The 18521-nt window shown below is 41.8% G+C and overlaps 1 protein-coding gene across 3 annotated transcripts in view; it reads left to right on the plus strand.

The window, feature by feature from the left end:
- The window catches only part of LOC126395660 (inactive phospholipid phosphatase 7-like), an 81073-nt gene that overhangs the window by 25625 nt on the left and 36927 nt on the right, over nt 1-18521 (plus strand). Inside the window, exons 25-36 of one of the 3 annotated variants that reach the window (XM_050053287.1) lie at nt 70-133; nt 846-915; nt 1097-1181; nt 1707-1759; nt 1855-3453; nt 4893-4960; nt 5089-5266; nt 5415-5567; nt 7728-7899; nt 9598-9746; nt 10915-10948; nt 12356-13225. In XM_050053287.1, the coding sequence (XP_049909244.1) occupies nt 70-133; nt 846-915; nt 1097-1181; nt 1707-1759; nt 1855-3453; nt 4893-4960; nt 5089-5266; nt 5415-5567; nt 7728-7899; nt 9598-9746; nt 10915-10948; nt 12356-12392 (2662 nt within the window). In that variant the 3' untranslated portion in view covers nt 12393-13225. Of the gene's footprint in view, nt 1-69; nt 134-845; nt 916-1096; nt 1182-1706; nt 1760-1854; nt 3454-4892; nt 4961-5088; nt 5267-5414; nt 5568-7727; nt 7900-9597; nt 9747-10914; nt 10949-12355; nt 13226-18521 lie in introns of those variants that run through there. The other 2 variants (XM_050053288.1, XM_050053289.1) reach the window with 2 other exon arrangements.

Raw genomic sequence — 18521 nt, forward strand, 5'->3', positions numbered from 1 at the left:
TTTCATGTGGACAAAATTAAAAACAAACACCTGAACACTCGATCCTCTTTCTTCTTCTCTCTTGTCCAGCTCATCAGTACCAGATCCAGCAGCTCCCATCTTCGCAGCAGTTTCTTCCAACCAGGCTAAACGAGTGAGTACTACATCTCTCCATCACTCACCAAGCTGTCACTCATCCTGCCATATGTCCGTACACCCACACAGCTATTTCACTGTATGACTATCATTCAAGTGGCATGCTATCCTGTAGTCCTGTAGAAACAAAAATGTGATCACTTGATAACCTGTATTGGTCGAAATTTCCAGGTTTAAGGTTTGGATGATAAATGTCTTCAGTGTATTTGTTTTATCCATTCACATGCTGTTACTTAAATACTCAAAATCAAGCATTTTCAGTGTTAGTATCCCTTTCCGTGCAATTTTAAACAACATTTAACTTGCAAGAATTCACATACTGCTGACAGTTTTGCGTGTGAACACAGACCGTAAACTGCACGGGTGAGAAATGTCCCAGGTCCCTCCAATGTTGATGTTACAAATTGCAGTTGGGTGACAGGGGAACTCCTCGCACACATCTCTGTCACTGTTTAGGTTCAAGTTCAATTTGATGGGAATGACCTGAACATGCTGATCTGTAGCCACGTGTGTGCACTTCACACTTGATGTTTTCGAAGTCTGCCTTAAGATTGCAGCTCACAGCCTGTACTGTGACATACAGCAGTTGTTCAAAGGAACTTTCATAATTACTTTTTAATCTTACACACATAATGGATAGTTTCCTCTGTATTAAGGCTTTGCAGAATTAGGCTGTAATAGCAAATACCTTTTTAAAACTGTCTTTGCAGAATCCTGCCCAAGGTATCCAGAAGATGACCAGTGAAAGTACACCCGTCCCACAGACAAGCTTCGTGTTTGGTAAGCATTGGTTAGATATACATACATACGTGCATAAGCTTCCTCTTGCCTATTGCCCTGATTTGGGAGCACATCAGGAAAATTGCAGACAAGAACATTGCTTATGATTCTTGACCGTAGGTTTGCAAAATCCTGGCATCTCATGTCATTTTGATTGAAATCATAACCTTCTGTCTTTCAGGTCAATCCGCCAAAACAGATGTTGCAGCAGCTCCTGTGAGCTCAGTAGAGCAAAGCGCCAGCAAAGGTTTCTCCTTTGCATCAGGGTCAGTCAACTTATGAAATTAAAGACGCATTCTGAAATAAAAAAGGCCTAACATCTTGATTTAATTTATCGTAAGACAAAGCAAACATTAAAAAAAATAAATAAATTGAAATATTTTTGATGACTCATCCTGCACTTGAGGGTGTACACATCAATTTATTTATCCAATCAAATGTGATTTGGGGCTACCAACTAACACCTTCCATCTCATAATACTGCAATTGACCCTAACTACTGGAGCAACATCAGGGGCCAAAAGAGAGTTGTTAAGGCCTGATTCATTCATTTTCCCTTCTGCCCCTGACTCCTTATCTAACCACAGAGGTGTGGGAGGTGAGGGTGGGGGTGAGCAGTCACCTACAGCTTCATATCTGTGTGATTCTCTAGATACTCCAGCGATTTGATTAAAACCCTCTTGAAATGATGCCCTGCCCATGTAGTCTTTTTCACTCAGAAATTAGTTACCTTACAGAAGCTTAATCTGTTCTCACTGTTGTTTCATTGTGACTTCAATTTTCTTTTGCAGGTCCACAGGCTTCAGTTTTGCCTCTGTCACACAGGGAGCTGGAATCTCACAAGGTAAAAATAATACAGCAACTTGGTAACAGATAGTTGTAAGATTTGAAATCTACATGCCGTCTTTATGTTGTCTTTTTCCCATTGTCTCTTTCCAGTGAAGGATGTGAGTAAATTCTCCTTTGGTGGAAATGGCAAGATGATGTTTGGCCAGACCGGAGAGGAGCCATTCTCCCTCACCCCACAGTCTACCTCCCCTGCTCTTGGCACTGCATCTCCCACCCTGCCTTCAAACACAGCAGGAGAGAAACCAGCTCCTACCACAGCTCCCCTCAGGATAGAGCCACAGCCCATCAAGACAATAGGAGGAGAGACTCTGGGCGGTTTCTCTGGGCTCCGTGTGGGCCATGGAGAAGAAGCTAAAGATTCATCCACCAGCAAACCCACTGCTGGCTCATTTACCTTTGGGGAAATGGGACTCAGTTTAGGCAAGGGAGCAGCACAGTTTAGCTTTGGTGCAGGTCTCCAAAAGTCTACAGAAGATTCTGCAGGAGCAGACTTGTCCAAAGGAGCAGGGTCAGGCAGTTTGTTCAAGCCTCCAGAACCGAACCCCAAGCCGGCCTTCTCTGTCCCCCAGTCCGGCTCAGCTGCCTCAGCTTTACCTACGTCTTTTAGCAGTCTTCTTGCAGCTCCTGCAGACTCCACAGAGGAACCAAAAGTTTCCCCAGAACCTTCAGAACCCACACCACCCCCTGAGAAAGAATCTGTATCTGCACCAGATGCTGAGAGCGCCAATCCCCTTGTAGTTCCTGAGCCCGCAGCGGATACAGGCGTCACAGAAACCACAGCAACCACAGTAACAGCACCAACACCACCCTTGGCCACAACTGCCCCTACCCCAGAACCTCCCCCCTACATCTCCCCACCAACTGAAGCCACCCCTCCAACACCAGACAGTGCGGCCCCCACAGTAGAAGCAACCCCAGACAGTAGCACCACCACTGCGTCTGCGCCTACATCAGCTGCTGCCACCCCTGCTGTAGCACCTGTCTCCCAGGTAGCTCCAACAGCCTTCCAGGTGCCCAGTTCTGACAAACCAGGTTCCATTTTCACTCAGCCTCCCCCTGCGACAACAGACAGCAGTTCTCTTGGAGTAACACCAGTTATCAGCACAGCCGCTGCTACAACCACGACTCCAACCCCTGTTGTTGTTAACAGTACAACAACTACTGCTGCTAACGCTGTGTTTGGGCAACCTGCGGCACCTCCAGCTTCCACATCCCCTGCAACCCCCTCCGAGCCGTCAGCCCCTTCAGCGCCTTCAGCTCCTTCAGCGCCTTCTGCCCCCTCAGCCCCTTCAGCCCCAGCTTCCACAGGATTTGGCTCAACCGCATTTGGTACATCAGCTGGAACTGGTTTCGGCAAATCTGTGTTTGGCCAGGTGAGCGGCTTTGGCCAGCCTACCAGCAACACCGGAACAGCCAGCGGCTTTTCTTTTGGCCAGTCAGCTTTTGGTGCAAGTTCCAACAGCGCGACTACTGGAGGAGGTCTCTTTGGTGCCGCTACTGCTACCAACGCTAGTTCCTTCTCCTTTGGCACGAGCAGCGCCAACACAGCCAGCAGCACTGGCTCCGGGCTGTTTGGACAAACCACAGCACCAGCATTTGGCCAGAGCTCTGGGTTTGGACAAGGGTCTGTGTTTGGCAGCAACACCACCACATCCTCATCGGCAGGATTCAGCTTTGGACAGCCTGCAGGTGAGTGAGTCTGCACTTGATATCTTACTGCTCATTGGTACAATATGGTAAGAGTTTGTGGGTAGCTGTTTTATTTCTTCCCACTGAGTAATGTGTGTGGTATTATAGCTATAGAGATTGCGTATCTGCCAATGCTGAGTTTGATCCAGTGCGTATATTTACTCAAATGTTAAATAGGCTTATATATCTGAATTGTACTCAACACTCGGTACACCTGCAATGGTTCATGGTGTCACAGAGCAGAGCTTCTTCCCTCACTAAAGATCTTTGGCTAAGTACAGACAGCAGCTTGCAGAGGGTGCACAAACCAACCAACAGCAACACTAGCAGACTGAGGTGGACAACGACACAGTAGAGGATTTTTATTAGCTTAATTTTCGCCCATACCATACTATTAAAATATGCCCAAATCGCCCTTCATACCCATCCTCAGCATCAGCTTTGCCCTTTTTACATCGATTTTTTTTTTGCCTTTCTCACCGTTGTTATGTGGGCTTCTTTCCAACATGCACTTTTGCCAAGTGATTCTCATTTTTCTTTTATGTGCTACGGCATATGCAAATCATAGTTTCACGTTTACTTAATGGCCAGTGTTACACTGAACCTGACTGACCCAAGTCATTGCATTATTCCACCTCAGCACAGCATCTTCAGTTCACCAAATTCATATTGGAGCCCTGTGGCTATTTATGAATTAGAAAATGACACCTTCAGGCTTTCAAAGTAATGGGGTGCACAAGGTTCACAGTTTCAAACCAGTCAGCCGTATAAAAAAAAAAAAAAAAGTCAGCCAGAGATGTTGTTGTCAATTTACTAATCAGAACTACAGCTACAAATATTTGAGTCTTGTCCAACAGCGTTAAAGCTAACAACATCTGACAACCAGTTAATTGTATTAAATCTGTGAAGGGCAGTGGACATAAAAAAGAGGCTGTGTGAAAGCATTCATTCAGCTAACCACACTGCACATTTGTGGTGTTTGAAGTCAAATGTGACGCTTCTTTTGGTTGTAAGGCCTTCATGTTGCAGGGGATTGTGTCTGTATAGTAGTATACTGCCTGCCTGAGTGGGCTGCAGGTGTGGGACTGGCTGTGAGATTTGGGGTGGTGTGGCAGTCTGAGTAAGGAGGGTGGCACGAGGGGTGTTGTCCCATTCCCAAAGATTCTCTGAATTCCCAACACCATATGGGAATGTGTGTGTCTCTGTGGACAGCTGATGCTAATGTGTCAGCTCAGCAGTTTGACGCAGCTTGTCATCCCTGTGTGCAGATTTTAAGGGGGGGGGCAGAGGGTCCAGAGTTAGCTCATTCTGTTTTATGACACTGGAAGAAAAGGAAGATATATAGTGATGACAAGAGCGTATATGTGGCATCATCGGCTACATGACATCTTAGTGCAGAGTTAACGCATAATGTCTCACTCTTTTCCCTCTCATTGCAGGTTTTGGCTGCTCTTCTGCCACCCCTGTGTTTGGCCAACAAGCTAGCAGTGGGAGTGTATTTGGACAGGTATCATTTTCTGTGTCTTTTTTTCTCAGAAAGATTTATTTTTTAATTGGTAGAGCAAGCTGTGTATAGTATTGTGTTATAATAGAATAATACCCCAATCTTCTGGACACATTGTGTTTCTCCCTCAGCAGCAGCCATCATCAGGTGGGACTCTGTTTGGTGCAAATGCAGCCAGCACAGCGGGCTCAGCTGCTGGTGGAGGGTTCTTCTCTGGCCTCGGAGGCAAACCAAGCGAAGATGCCGCCAACAAGAACCCGTTCGGCACCACTGCCGCCACAGGAGGGTTTGGGCAGCCTGCTCAGACAGGTAGGCTTTTATTTTTATCCTAACTTTTGGTCACATACTGTTAAATAAGTGTTACACCTTTACCATACTGGAAACCAAATGGCAACTATACAAGAAACAAACCCCCATTTTCTTGACAGATACATTTATCTGCTTATTTCTCCTCTAGGTGCCACCAGTCTTTTTGGGAACAGTGGTGCCAAGACCTTTGGCTTTGGACAGTCCTCCTTTGGTGAGCAGAAACCCAGTGGGACCTTCAGTGCTGGTGCAGGGACTGTCGCATCCCAAGGATTTGGCTCCTTCTCAACTCCAACAAAAGCAGGTATCCTGCTTTTTATTCTAAAAGCACTTTGGTTCTGCAGTCCTTACTGTCTTAGATACTTTCATGATGCTTGCATCTATAGTGCTGACATTTTCAAAACAAGCGTATTTCCATGTGCTTTCATACATCCTTAGGGTGGGGATTATTTTTCTAATTAGAACTGAGCAAAGGGTCTAGCAAATGTAAATATTGGCATTATTAGATAATAGATCATTCCATAATTCCCCGCTTACACATATTCACCTGATAGAGCTTCCATCTGTGATGTTTGATATTCTCCATTATGTCACATTTTTCGGAGGGCTTGGCGAAGGGGCTCTGGCTCAGTGATGTGTAAGTTTCAGTGATAACGAGATGGCTGTAATAGAAACCCTGGGCACCTATACGTAATCGCATTATACACATCAGCTGTCTCTTGACATTGCTTTCTCCTTTATCACCTGAGCTACAGCAAGTGCCCTTATCTCCTCGCCCCAGCAGAGCAGAAAGTGAGGTAGTCATGCTCCGTCATAACCTGCCAGAGTACTGCTGATGCAATGTTGCCTCTCAACACCACCAGTCATAGTGCATATGCATATTAGATACACTAAAAGATTTAAATTATATATTTGAACTATGTTATTTTGAAACTGTCATTTTAGTTGTGATACAACAACTATATGCAGTAATAGTTTTGTATGCAGGATTTAATATCAGACAGGGCCGGGACACGTGCCACATCTTTTACAGCCTGGAAAACGCAAGGTCGGGTGTTTGGTGCCACTCTAATGCCTACTCTGTGCCAACTTTTAAAGGTGTGGAGGCAGGTTGCACCTTGCGTTGCTAAGCGACCATAAACTGCACTGCATCATAGCCTACTTACCAAAAATCCAGAGTTTGAAGCTGATCTTCTTCCAAGAGTTTTTTAAATTATTATTATTATTATTATTATTATTTAAGTTTGTATGAAGCTTTAAATATTGTCTCATGTGACAGTTTAGAAAGCTCTGGGAGAAAGGAAAGATTTCTGCCAGCTGTGACATGCAGTGTGCGGTGCTCAGTGCAGCCGTCGTGCCAGCTATGGCATCGCTCTCACTTTTGTGCGCGCACTCCACAAATTTACATTGACAACAATGGATTTGAGGGTGCAAAAAAACACCATGTGTCAAGACGTGTGGTTCATTTGGGTTTCAGGCTCGCTGCTTTAAAAGTGCTGTGCTGATTCCCTCTTTGATAAACTTGTAAAAATAAGAAAGGACATTTAGCCTCCTCCTATACGCCCAGATTATTTAGCAGATTAACAATTTAGAATGGATCAAGTGCAAATTAAATTAGCTGCAGAGCAAGTTTAAGCATAAAGAATTAACTTAATTGCTTCTCAAATAGATTACTTAGTTTTCAAGATTAAATTGATTAATTTTTAATTTTTTATTTTTTTCCTTTTCAAATCTTTAAAATCTTAAAAAAAAAAAAAAAAAAAGTATGGTTGTTAAGTTAGCAGTGATCCAAGCTATCTCTTAGCTCCACTGGGATATTGGTACCACTCAGCACACACTAATGCCCTATCACTGGCCTACGTACAGGGAATGTAATCTTGTTACATTAGCTCAATCAATTATTTACCGGGGCATGCTGGTAGCCAGGCTGTAATTTCAGTACACCCTTTCTCCCCTGCCACTCCTACCTCTAAAGCTTTGAGCTAGTGTGAAGGACTCATTCTGTCTTAAAACTGCCACAGTGTGTTGTTCCAAAACAATAATGTACTGAGCACAGCAAGACACGGTATCATAACTGTATTCACCATGTTCAGACACTTTCCTGTGAGACACAACAGGGAAAAATGCTAAACAAAATTCACTCATTTTTAAAAATCTATTTACGTGTTTACAGTTACTGCTCGTTTAGGTGATGTAAGCCCTGTTTCAGACCACAAGTGGGATGTATGTGTATTCATATTAACACAGGAGTCCAAGCAGAACTGTGAAGAAAAGAAAAATGCCCTCCAAATAAGCGAAATATCCTATGCCACACCATGGCTGAAAATCCACAGAGACTGCATCATGACTGACCCTTTTCTTTATCGTTTCTCAATAGAAACAGTGCTGAGTACTCTGTAACTCTTCTTCCTCTGCTTTCTGTTACAAAACCTTTTTAAGCACTTATCTTTTTTCCTCACTACAGGTGGTTTTGGCAGTGCTCCTGTGTTTGGGAGTCCCCCTTCCTTTGGTAGTCCCCCAGCTTTTGGCGGTGGAGCAACATTTGGCTCGAGCGCTTCCTTCTCCAACAACATGGGTTCGTCAGCTGGTAAAGTGTTTGGAGAGGGGACAGCGGCTGCCAACATGGGAGGATTTGGGTAAGAAACTAAGTATGCTCTTTGAGAGGTTTAAAAAGCGTTGGCTATAAAAATAGTTTTTAGGTATATGTAGAGGACAATATTGCGCTTTCATTGAGTAATTAATGCGGATTTTTCAGCAGCTACTTAATTGGTAAGATCTTCTCTTGTATAATAGCAGCCAGCTAGCTAAAAATAAGAGTAATACGCAGTAGTATAAATCGATCTGGACTTATTTGGCAATGTATACAATAGGGTTGTCACTTTTTTGAAAAGTCAGGTTCAAAGAAATTGTCTGTTCAAATGAATTAAAACACAACCCATGTTGTGAAATGACATCCCATCAACAGTGTAGACCCAAAACTCTTCCACTCACTTCCTCTCAGGTGATTCTGTGTCATCATTATCAGATCAGCACAGCTTTGCTCACTAGTGGCCTCCATTTTTATGTGTCTATTGAACGATAGGTCAGTCAATCAAGCTGACACCCTCTGCTGGACCATAATGCACACTACTTCAAACTAGTTTGAAACAGTTTCTAATATTCAGAATCAATATGTATCAGTATATTCATATTTACGCCACTAACTTTCTGTTGTGCTTATGGACTAAATTTGAATTCGAATAGTTCACTTCAGTTTTAACATTTAATTTTTGAATTCCAAATAAAAAAGAGAAAGCCTTAATATACAGGTGTATCTTTTTCCGTCCTTTTGGTTTCAGTCAAATCTGACAATCAAGGCAAAATCAGCCAATGTTTTATGAGGCACAATCTTATAGTAAATAGGTAGTGTGACACATTAAAACCAGCTGTTTACTTTGAGGATGTCAGTGTCACCAGGCTGTCTGTGCAACACAGAGGGGGGAGCAGAGCAGCAGGATTTTGCTCGCAGGGTGGATCAGCTTTTTTTTGGGAATCGGAACATCTGTGTGCTCTCTCGCTCAGCGGGCCATCGCGAAGCATAACACATAAAGCCACTGATGAGCAGCGTTCGCCATATTGTTAAACCCTCTACTAACATTATAGTGATTACGTGATGAAATAAACCAAATGGAGCAAGTTTTGGGAGCCCCATTGAAACCTTGTGTAAATACTACGGGAGGCTGCTTTCACAATGTAATACACACGTTAAATTCTTTTCTACTAACTCAACAGATGAGACTTAAGGTGGCAGGGGTTTCCTTAAATTGTCCACCATGTGCATGTTTTGCTACGGTGAGCATCGCTGCATGAGCCCAAAACTCTGCAGCCTTGTGCAGGACTAGATTATTCTCCTCAGATAATCTCACTCCGGGTTCATGCTGCCCGCAGATTAAACTGGCCTGCTCTCTCTCTCCCCCACCTCCTCTGTTTTGCTTATTCTCCCTGTTCTCTCCCTTGGGAGTCAATGGGAGTGGGATTACCGCTTAAACCCCTGTCACTCAATCCTCATACATACACACAAATACAGACACACACACACACACACACACACACCATCTGACACCTTGTAGCATGTTTACATGGAAGGAGCAAAACAAGGAATATATAAATTATATACATTTCTCTTTTTTATCTCCCTGTTATCTGTCTTTGTATAAATAAATTGCTGGTTGATAGCAGCTCTATGGCACTGTGTTTTTATCCATTTTGTCTCATCAGCCCCACTCAGTATCTGATATATATTTTAATGTAGTCGTTTACCACATCACATCGTCTGTGTCTGCTTCTTTTTTCAGGTTTGCCTCACCTCCCAGCGGCCCATCCTTTGGTGCCCTAGCCACTCAGAGCGCGACGCCGTCATTCGGGAGCCTGGCCCAGCAGAGCACCGGGTTTGGACAGCAGCCCAGCAGCTTCTCAGGCTTTGGACAACAGCCACAGGCGGGAGGTGAGAGTACTACTGCTGCTGCCCCTTTTTTTCCCTCTCCTTTTCTTCCCTCATCATCTTCAAACATCCTCTTGCTTACCAGCGCCCAGTTAAATATTGCAAGCAGCTCGGTCAGTGACTCAAGTGGAGTCTGCGTGCCAGTCTTCCAACATCAGTACAGTTGAATAGTAATGATGACGAAGCATCTTTCTGCTGAGATCAGTCCGTTATTTACCTCTTATCATCCTGTAAAGCTACACAAGCAGTGCAGATCACAAGTGTAATGGCCCACTGTGGGGCTGTGCACTTCGCTCTATTAGTTGGTGATTTTAGGAGGCTTTGAGTACATTATTTATTGTTAAGATAGAAATGTTGGAGTCACCTTGCTCTGACACTTGCAGCAAACTTGCACAGTACGTAGTTGGAGTTTCGGCCACATCCTCTGACGCCACCCAACTCTTGTTTCACGGATAGTTAAAATGCTCACTTCTGTTTCAGCTCTTAAACTTTGCCTTTGCACATACGCAGCCCAATCAGTAGTGCGTATGTGCAACTCACAACTCAGATGAGAAGGAAGTGAGATGGATCATTCAATAGCTACTTCCATTATCAGGAAGAAAATATGTTTTTAATTCTTTTTTTTACCACTTGCTCAATCAGGCAAGTGAGTTGCTAGATTTACTAGACAGATGTGACATTAAACTTGCCCCCAGGCAATCAGGCAATACTTATTGTTGAGCCCCGGAATATTCAGAATTTCAAATGATTGTTATACACCAAAAAAGCTCTGTTTTTAAAAACCAAACATGCATGCGTGTCTCTTCCTCCCACTTTTTTCTGTGTGATTGTTGTCTTTTGTTTCTCTTTTGTTCTTAACTTGTTCAGTTATCTTTGCCTCTCTACAACCTTTAATGGCTTTGTCATTAATCATACATATTGAACATGAGGCCGCCCTACTGCTCCTGTCATTCACTCTCTGCATCTCTATCTCTGATAGCCCCGGGTGGCAAAGCTTTGCCTGTGTCAGTTCATGTTACATACACAGCACACACATCTGTTTAATAATGATAACTCATGCTCTTGGATTAGAATTGCATTAGGATTGTTGCTTTTCATCTTTTTGCACACTGACAGTCATAATGTTATACTGCCACAGTCACCCAATTTATCACTTATTCCTGTTTTGCAGGGTTCTCTGGAAACACCTTTGGCTCTACAAACCAGTAAGTGTGGTCACCTCGCTGTCGTCTTGTGTGTGAACTAATTAAGGGACAGACCCACTTTTTTCTGTTCCTCTTTGGCAGTGGTGTGTTGTGTGTTTGAATTCTGCTGAAGCTCATGTCTTTCTTCCACAACACAGTTCCCCACAGAACCTTTCAGATTCAGTACCACTTCATCCGCCCTCATTTACTGCCTTTCCTTTGTCTTTTCTTCATTTGGAGTAGGACTTTATTGCCATTTCACTGTATTAAAATACAGATGGTTTGGCACTTTCAGCCTTGAGTAAAAAAAAAAACATGTACAAGAATGATACATTAAATCAGGCTTAAAGAGGAGATCCAGTAACTAAAACAATAGTCACACATACATGCTTGTGAACCCCTGTGTAAGGCCACAGTCCCTGAAATGAGTGGTGCATGATAGAATGCTCTAGTAGCACGTTCTTACTAATTGCCCCCTTGTGATTAGTTTTCATTCCCATCCTACTGTTTCTCCTTTTTGGTGTCTCATCCCTCACTCCCACTTCCTACCTCTCCTTCCTCTCCTTCTCTTTTGCTGCCTCTCCCTCCGCTTGCTGCTGCGTGTCACATGGCAGCCAACGTTCCCTGGGGTGTGTTCCAGTGGAATGCACTCTGAAGTGTGCAGGAGTGTGTGGAGACGAGGCTTAGCCTATTGGACACATTCACATGCTGTTAATAATCCTCTCTCCGTCTTTTTTGGTCCTTCTTTTGTGACTCCCTCACATACTGAATTCTGCTTCATGCTTATTGTGTTTCTTTGCAAAGCTGTACACGTTTATGGGATTGTGTTGTTATTATTATTATTATTTTCTTGCAAATATGCAGAACAAGCCTCTACAATGTCTGACTGAAACTCGAAATGAAAATCTTTTTTTAAAAAAACAACAACTCATAATTTAGCAGCCAGGCACAACCAGACCAAATAACACCAACAGTTAGTCCTGAGCTATGTGAAACTTTTTCATTTCATGTACACTGATGTCTGATAAATTACACAAGACACAAGGTGTGTCTGTGTTTATTTTTAATCTGAAGCTCTCTGTCTAGCTCCACTGCTTGTTTATTTGTCCTCTTGAATCTTTTAAAACTCCCAATTTTCTTTTATGGTCCTCTTTAAAAAACAAAACATAAAGCTCCTCAGCATCACTTATATAAACCATCTGGTTTACACTTGACTGAAGCTTTATCATTCTTATGTTGGCACGAATATTCAAATCCAATATGCAATATGTTAATAACAGCACCATACAGTAACATCAAATACAAAACTCTACTGGTCATGTGGTAATTTTTTATAATAATGCTGCTACAACTGGTGCTGTTTCAAGCACTGAACATCTTTTTCAATAATCTCTCCCTCTCTGCTTTGTCTGTCGTTTCTTTTTCCAGATCAAGTCCTCAAACATTTGCCAGCTGGAGAAGCTAGTTTTATTAAACCTCCACTTCCACAGTACTTTCTGCAATCAAGCTCTTTGTGCCACATAATGGGTGAAGGGGAAAAGGGCGAAGATTGTGTTGCATTTGGGTTAAAAATATACATGCATTTAGTTTGTAGAAAACTTTTGTATATTCTCGGAAAAAAGTTTTCAACAGCTTTCACTCATTTATATTCAGTTGGGAAGTTTATGCCGGATGTGAGTAATTTATTAAGACACAGGAGAATCAAGCACTGATATCTATACAAGCAGTTTGTGTGAGTTACCTGGAACAACGGGCCTCAGACTTTTAGGAAACCATCAAACTCTATATAATCCTATTGTTAACAAGTCCATGACCTTCTTCAAAAAATGTAGTACATTGTTACACATGAATGCAGTTCACAGACTTGTCATTCTTTGTTGTCATTATATTCATACTCCAGGTTGGTTGTGTCTTCTGGAGTCATTTTGTGTCCCGACATTTTTAAGTTTTTGTTGCTGCACTTTTAAATTTAGAAACACTCAAAGGCTTTGAAGCTTCTGAACAGTTCAGTTTCTCATTAAGTTGTGTTAAATTTTGTTTTCAGCATGGCTGCACAAACTTAAATTCAGTCCGGTCGTATCTGTCAGTACAGTTGCAGAGAAATGTCAAAAATAAATGTCGAATCTCCCAAAAGTAAACAAACCCAATATTTTGAACTGTAGTAAACAGAGTTGTTGTCTGAGGAGAGAAAGAGCTATATTTTCCTTTTCAAATGATTTTTGCAGTAAACCCCGGCTTGATGTATATTTTTACATGAAAAAGTGGAAATAAATGAAATTTCTGAAATTATTTGTCTTTTAAAAATGTTATTTCTTAAATCAGTCATGTTGATGGCTTATCGGTTGTGTTTATTTTCTCTAATGATCATGAAAACAGACACAAATATTGATCATAATGTGACCTGTTCACTGACGTAGTGCTTCTTTACATTCATGCAGCATTATTAATGTTTAAAAGCAGCTTGCTCCTTCCATAATTGACTTGCCAAGAAGATGATGCTGTGGTTTTATCCCATTATATTGATTTTAACCTACAGCAGAACTTCCACTAAAACATCCTGGCATACACTGGAATAACACTGCACATCTTCACGGTTATTAACAGGGCACCACTGTGTAGTATTTCCATAATATGGAGGCAAATATAATCTGAATATTAGCCAAACAAAACTAAATAGTTTAATTTGAGGTGGCATGAAAAATAGCATGGCAGCGAGCCCAAGGCTATGTGCACACGGTTCACTAATTAATGCTAAATCCTTGATATGCAGCTCATTCCTCCATCTTCAGTAAGGAATTCACTGACTCGCATACAGAGCTAAATTGGGCTGCGGGAGAATGCTGATGGGGATCTATGGCTCGTACCGGAGCCTCCATGTTGTGGCATGTGGCCACCGTCGACAGAATTACATTCCCGGCTTATAGCTGTGGAGCATGTCACTGTCACTCTGTCCATCCTTATCTCTCTGCTCTCGCCAAACGGGTGGCAGAGGTCGTGGTCGCTCTGAAGTGGCAGGGGAATGTCAGGGTCATAAAATGTGACCTGAACCAACCGGATGCTGAAATAGTCAAATCCACATTCCCTAGTAGTCTTTAATAGATATAAACAGCAGACTCCCTGCAGAAAGCCACTGGCTTTGTAGATGTGTAAAATACTTGGCTATAAATACACTATAAATGTTTCATAATGAGCAGTGTTACATACATGATGAGACTGATGTTTGATCAGCGCAGGCACTATTTGATGTCTCAGGTAAAGATAACAGTCGGACACATTGGCAGATTACAGAGGCACACAGGCAGTTACAGAGCCCAAAGTCTGTAATGCTTTCAGCTAAAGCGGATGAGCTTATGAGATTTTCAGCACCCACTCCACAACTGGCCTCTATGAAAGCATTAAAGGCAGCGTGTTTGTTTTATTTATTTATTTAATATTATACCACAAATAAAACCGAAATATTCAATAGCGGCAGTACTTCTGTCTTGGGTCACTGTTCCCGTTGATGGAAAGTCTCACAAACACTTGGAAGGATGGCAGCTGCCTTCATGGAATCCAGATAAAAATAGCTTAGTCAAAACCACCTCTCACCCCTCCCCCAACCCCACCTTCATTCTGTGTTTTCCCAGACCCCCCCACCCCCACCAAGTGAGTGATGATTAGCGGCTCTTGAGCACATCCTGCCTCACGCTGCTGACATATTCATCATCTCCCAGTGGATGCATCTATAAGGTCTTGAGGCATTTCTATGAACGGTGGTGAATGCTCCTGACTCTGGTCACCCCAGTGTGTTCCCTTATGTGTATAATGTACCAGGCCAGGCTGTTGAGGTCACACTGTTGTCTGAGGTGAGTGCTACCCAGAGCATTTGGGAGCACCAGCTCCTCTACAAGAGCATGCTACAATTTTCCCTAATGGGTAATTTTGTCTGCACAGATAATCCAAATCCAATAATCCACTAACAGATCAGGGAGTCCTCTACCCCCTGTTACTCCTCTCTCTGCACACTGTGCTGACATGTTGGTACCTCTGCCAGTTTGGAGAACAGCACTGTTAGCCACACTGTTGTGAAAAGATTTGACAAGACTTATAACAATTGTCAGATCACTTGTATTCATACTGTCAAAGGAAATTTATCTGTATCCGTGTCTACCATATTAGTTAAATTCAGGGTTTTAAGACAAGCTAGCAGCGTCCCTTTAGGGATGGCAGTATTGGTATGTCAGTTGGTCCACCCCTTTGTTTCAGGCTAAAATATTTTTTAAAAGCTATTGGATGTATCGGCTTGAAATTCGGTGCAGACGATCATGTTCCACTCAGGATCAATAGCTTTTCATCCAGCCCCTCATCATGTCAAAATTTCACTTATTCTAACACTTCATTTCATGACCAAATACAAAGTAAATTTTACATAGTGGCCAAATGTGGAATTATAACTTCAGGGCCTGTGATGTGATTCAATGACCAAAAACACCCTAAACATTTTCCCATAGAATTACATTGTGAAAGAGGCATCTGTAAAATATTCAGGGGCATAATATAAACAGTGCAGGCAGTGTGATTGCACTGGGGCCCCTGGAATTGAGGGGCCCGTGGAGCCTTTTCAAGTGATTCAGATTGCCACCTTGGAAATATACCTGTGTCCAAAGATAAATGATAAAAAAGGAACATTATTGATTAAAAAATGGTGCTGTTTGCTATATAGGTCCTCAAAAAGGTAAACCCTGTGGTTTTATTTATTTAATTGTTTTTTAAAGTCAGAAGCTGTCTATGACAAAATTATATGCTTTTTCTATATAAGCAATAAAATCTATAAATAAGCTGTAGAAACAATTCAATTGAATGATTAATTTCTTACTTTCTTTGATTTTTTTTTTTTTTTTTTTTTTTGGTCTATGCAATGATGATTGCTGGGTAATATGTATGTTGATGTTGTCCAATGTCAAGTCTCTATTTGTGTCCAGGCAATACATGCACAATAGTGTTCACTAGGGCCCATTGTAACTGTCTTACGCTATTGAAATTACTTGATACATTTTTTGAGCATCACAGCCCCTGTTAAATGAATCATTTCATTATCAGAATTGGATCCATTCAGTCGGTAACATTTTAAAAGTCCAGAAGAGCCTCTAGGTGAAAATGTTTTATTAACATCTAAGTTAGCATAAGGCTAAACTGGAAGGTAGCCGCTTTGCTGCGTTAAGTCTGTGGTGCACTTGCTTTATTGGCCCCACAATGCTGAAATTTCATACCATGGAAATTGAGCTTTTTTGGCATCATGCACCATTAAGCAACTTCCATAGGAATGAATGGGGCCCGCCTCAAGAGCTGTATTCAATTCTCTTTAAACATCCATGCCAAATACCTGCTGCATATTGCTACTTAGCAATCGTTAGCATGCTAACACTTGAAATTAAAATGGTGAGCATGGTAAATATTGAAACTGCTTAGCATTAGCATATTAGCATTGTCATTGTGAGAATGTTAGCAATGCCGATGTTAGCATTTCGCTCAGAGCGTGGCTTTGTCTAAGCACCACCTTTCAAGCAACTCAGCTCAACTCTTGGTCTTGTTCAACATCTTTTTCTGTGGACAATACACATTTTCGATGCCTGCCATATAATTACATAAATCTGCATACCAATACTGGACTTCTGTGAGTCCACACATAATAAAGTTAATTGGATGTATAAAAGTTTGGCTATTAAAAGCGGCCATTTTCAAAAACAACACACTGCTAAGTTACAATTATTGCTTCTCCGTAATCTTGCATCATCACATTTAATATTAACATTTTTTAAATGTTAAGCTTCGACTTTGTCCCCTCTTTAATAGCTGTCACAGTCCTGAAGGTACTGGCACTGTTAAGTTGCAGAATATAAGGACGTGATCACTTTGTACACCAGTATTCTTGCTTTAATACTAAGCACAGCCTTGAGCAATATATCATTACTGACACAAACATCATGCATGATAAACAACACCCCAAGCAGCTATACCAGTAAGTCCATCCCATCCTCACAGCCTTTAATTACCTACCTGACTCAGTTCCTCCTCTTTCCCTCTCTTTGCCTCTCTGTCTTTAACTGACTCACAGGGATTACACAGTTCAGTGTCATTACTTATCCTGATACTTCAAAGGAGCTTTATACTGAGAGTTTTAATTTCCATCAAACTCTATCTAGTTTTCCAAGTATCCACAAAGTGTCCAAAAAAAGAGTGTTGCCTCTGCAGGCGACACTCCCTCTTCATTTATGTGTGACACAACATAAACAGGTGCATGCAGCAGCAATTTCAACACTCACTCTGCATGTTAATGGATTACCGAGAATGGGCTTAAAGTCTTATCTAATAGACTTGATCATGGATGTCAGGCATTATCACAGATGTCAGGGGGAAGGCTTTGGGCATCAACAGAGCTGTGCAGGGTTGCTGGGGTTTTGGAAGACAGCAATCGCAAATTCTGCACACCTACCTAGCAACAACAAATCTTTCTGAGGACCCCATTAAAAAGTACTTAAAGGAACACTTCACCCCCGAAATGACCATTTGTATATCAGCTACTCACCCTGTGTTATGTTGAATTTTTGAAGAAAACTTTGTCTTTCTTGCCTCTGGTCAGCGAAAAATCCAAAAAAGGAGAACATTCTTGATGAGTGAAGTAAAAGGGGTCCACATTTAACAACAGCGAAACTAAATCAAAATATCTGTTTATAAATTCTCACACAACTCATGCAGGTCTACCTCTGCCTTGATCAGTTAGTTAGTGTTATTGTTTGACTTTGGTGTTTTAAAGGGTTAGTTTGGATGCACAAAAGTCTGTCAATAACACAAACAGACTACTGATTGAGGCAGCGGTACACCAGCAGCTCCCATGTTCAGTGAGGTAAAATTACTGTTTCTGTCAATGGAGTCTGGTTTTGAAGAGAGCATAGATAAATTTCATTTTGCGTTCAGTTCCCTGTCAGAAATGGCTGTCTGTTTGGGAGTACTGAGCATACAACTGGATAAATGAGACTTGGATTATACTGCACTAGTTGTGTGAGAGTTTGTAAACAGATGTTATGATATCATTTTTCTGTTCTTAAGTTTGGGCAACTACAATCTGAAAATCCATCGGTAAAAAAAAACAAAAAAAAAAACTTTTTTTTTTCTTCCTTTACCTCTGGAGGCACAGCCCGGAGTTTTTCGACTAACGAAAGTGCAGGGGCCTCGGCGATTGCTCACGCCCTTCACTTCCGAAGTATTTGTAAACAACACAGTGATTCCCTGGGGGAATCGCTGTGTTGTTTACAAATACTTAGGGTAGAAAACCAGCAGAGTTTAGCTATATATCACATTTTTCACGTCACTATATCACCATGTAGACTAAGCTGATGTTAGTTAAGTCTATAAACACAATGATTGAACAAACATTACTATTTCTGTGTGCACGTTTTGTAATTAATAACATGGTTATTGTAGATTAGCTGGGCTAACCGTTAGCTGTTAACGTTAGCCGTTAGCGGTGTCTGTAATAACCATAGACTGTATAAAAATAAGGTAATAACTCAATAAACGGTCCGTGAATAAAATATTTTTTCCAGTTGATATCTTA

The sequence above is a fragment of the Epinephelus moara genome, chromosome 9 (genome assembly GCF_006386435.1).
Source record: "Epinephelus moara isolate mb chromosome 9, YSFRI_EMoa_1.0, whole genome shotgun sequence".
NCBI lineage: Eukaryota > Metazoa > Chordata > Actinopteri > Perciformes > Serranidae > Epinephelus > Epinephelus moara.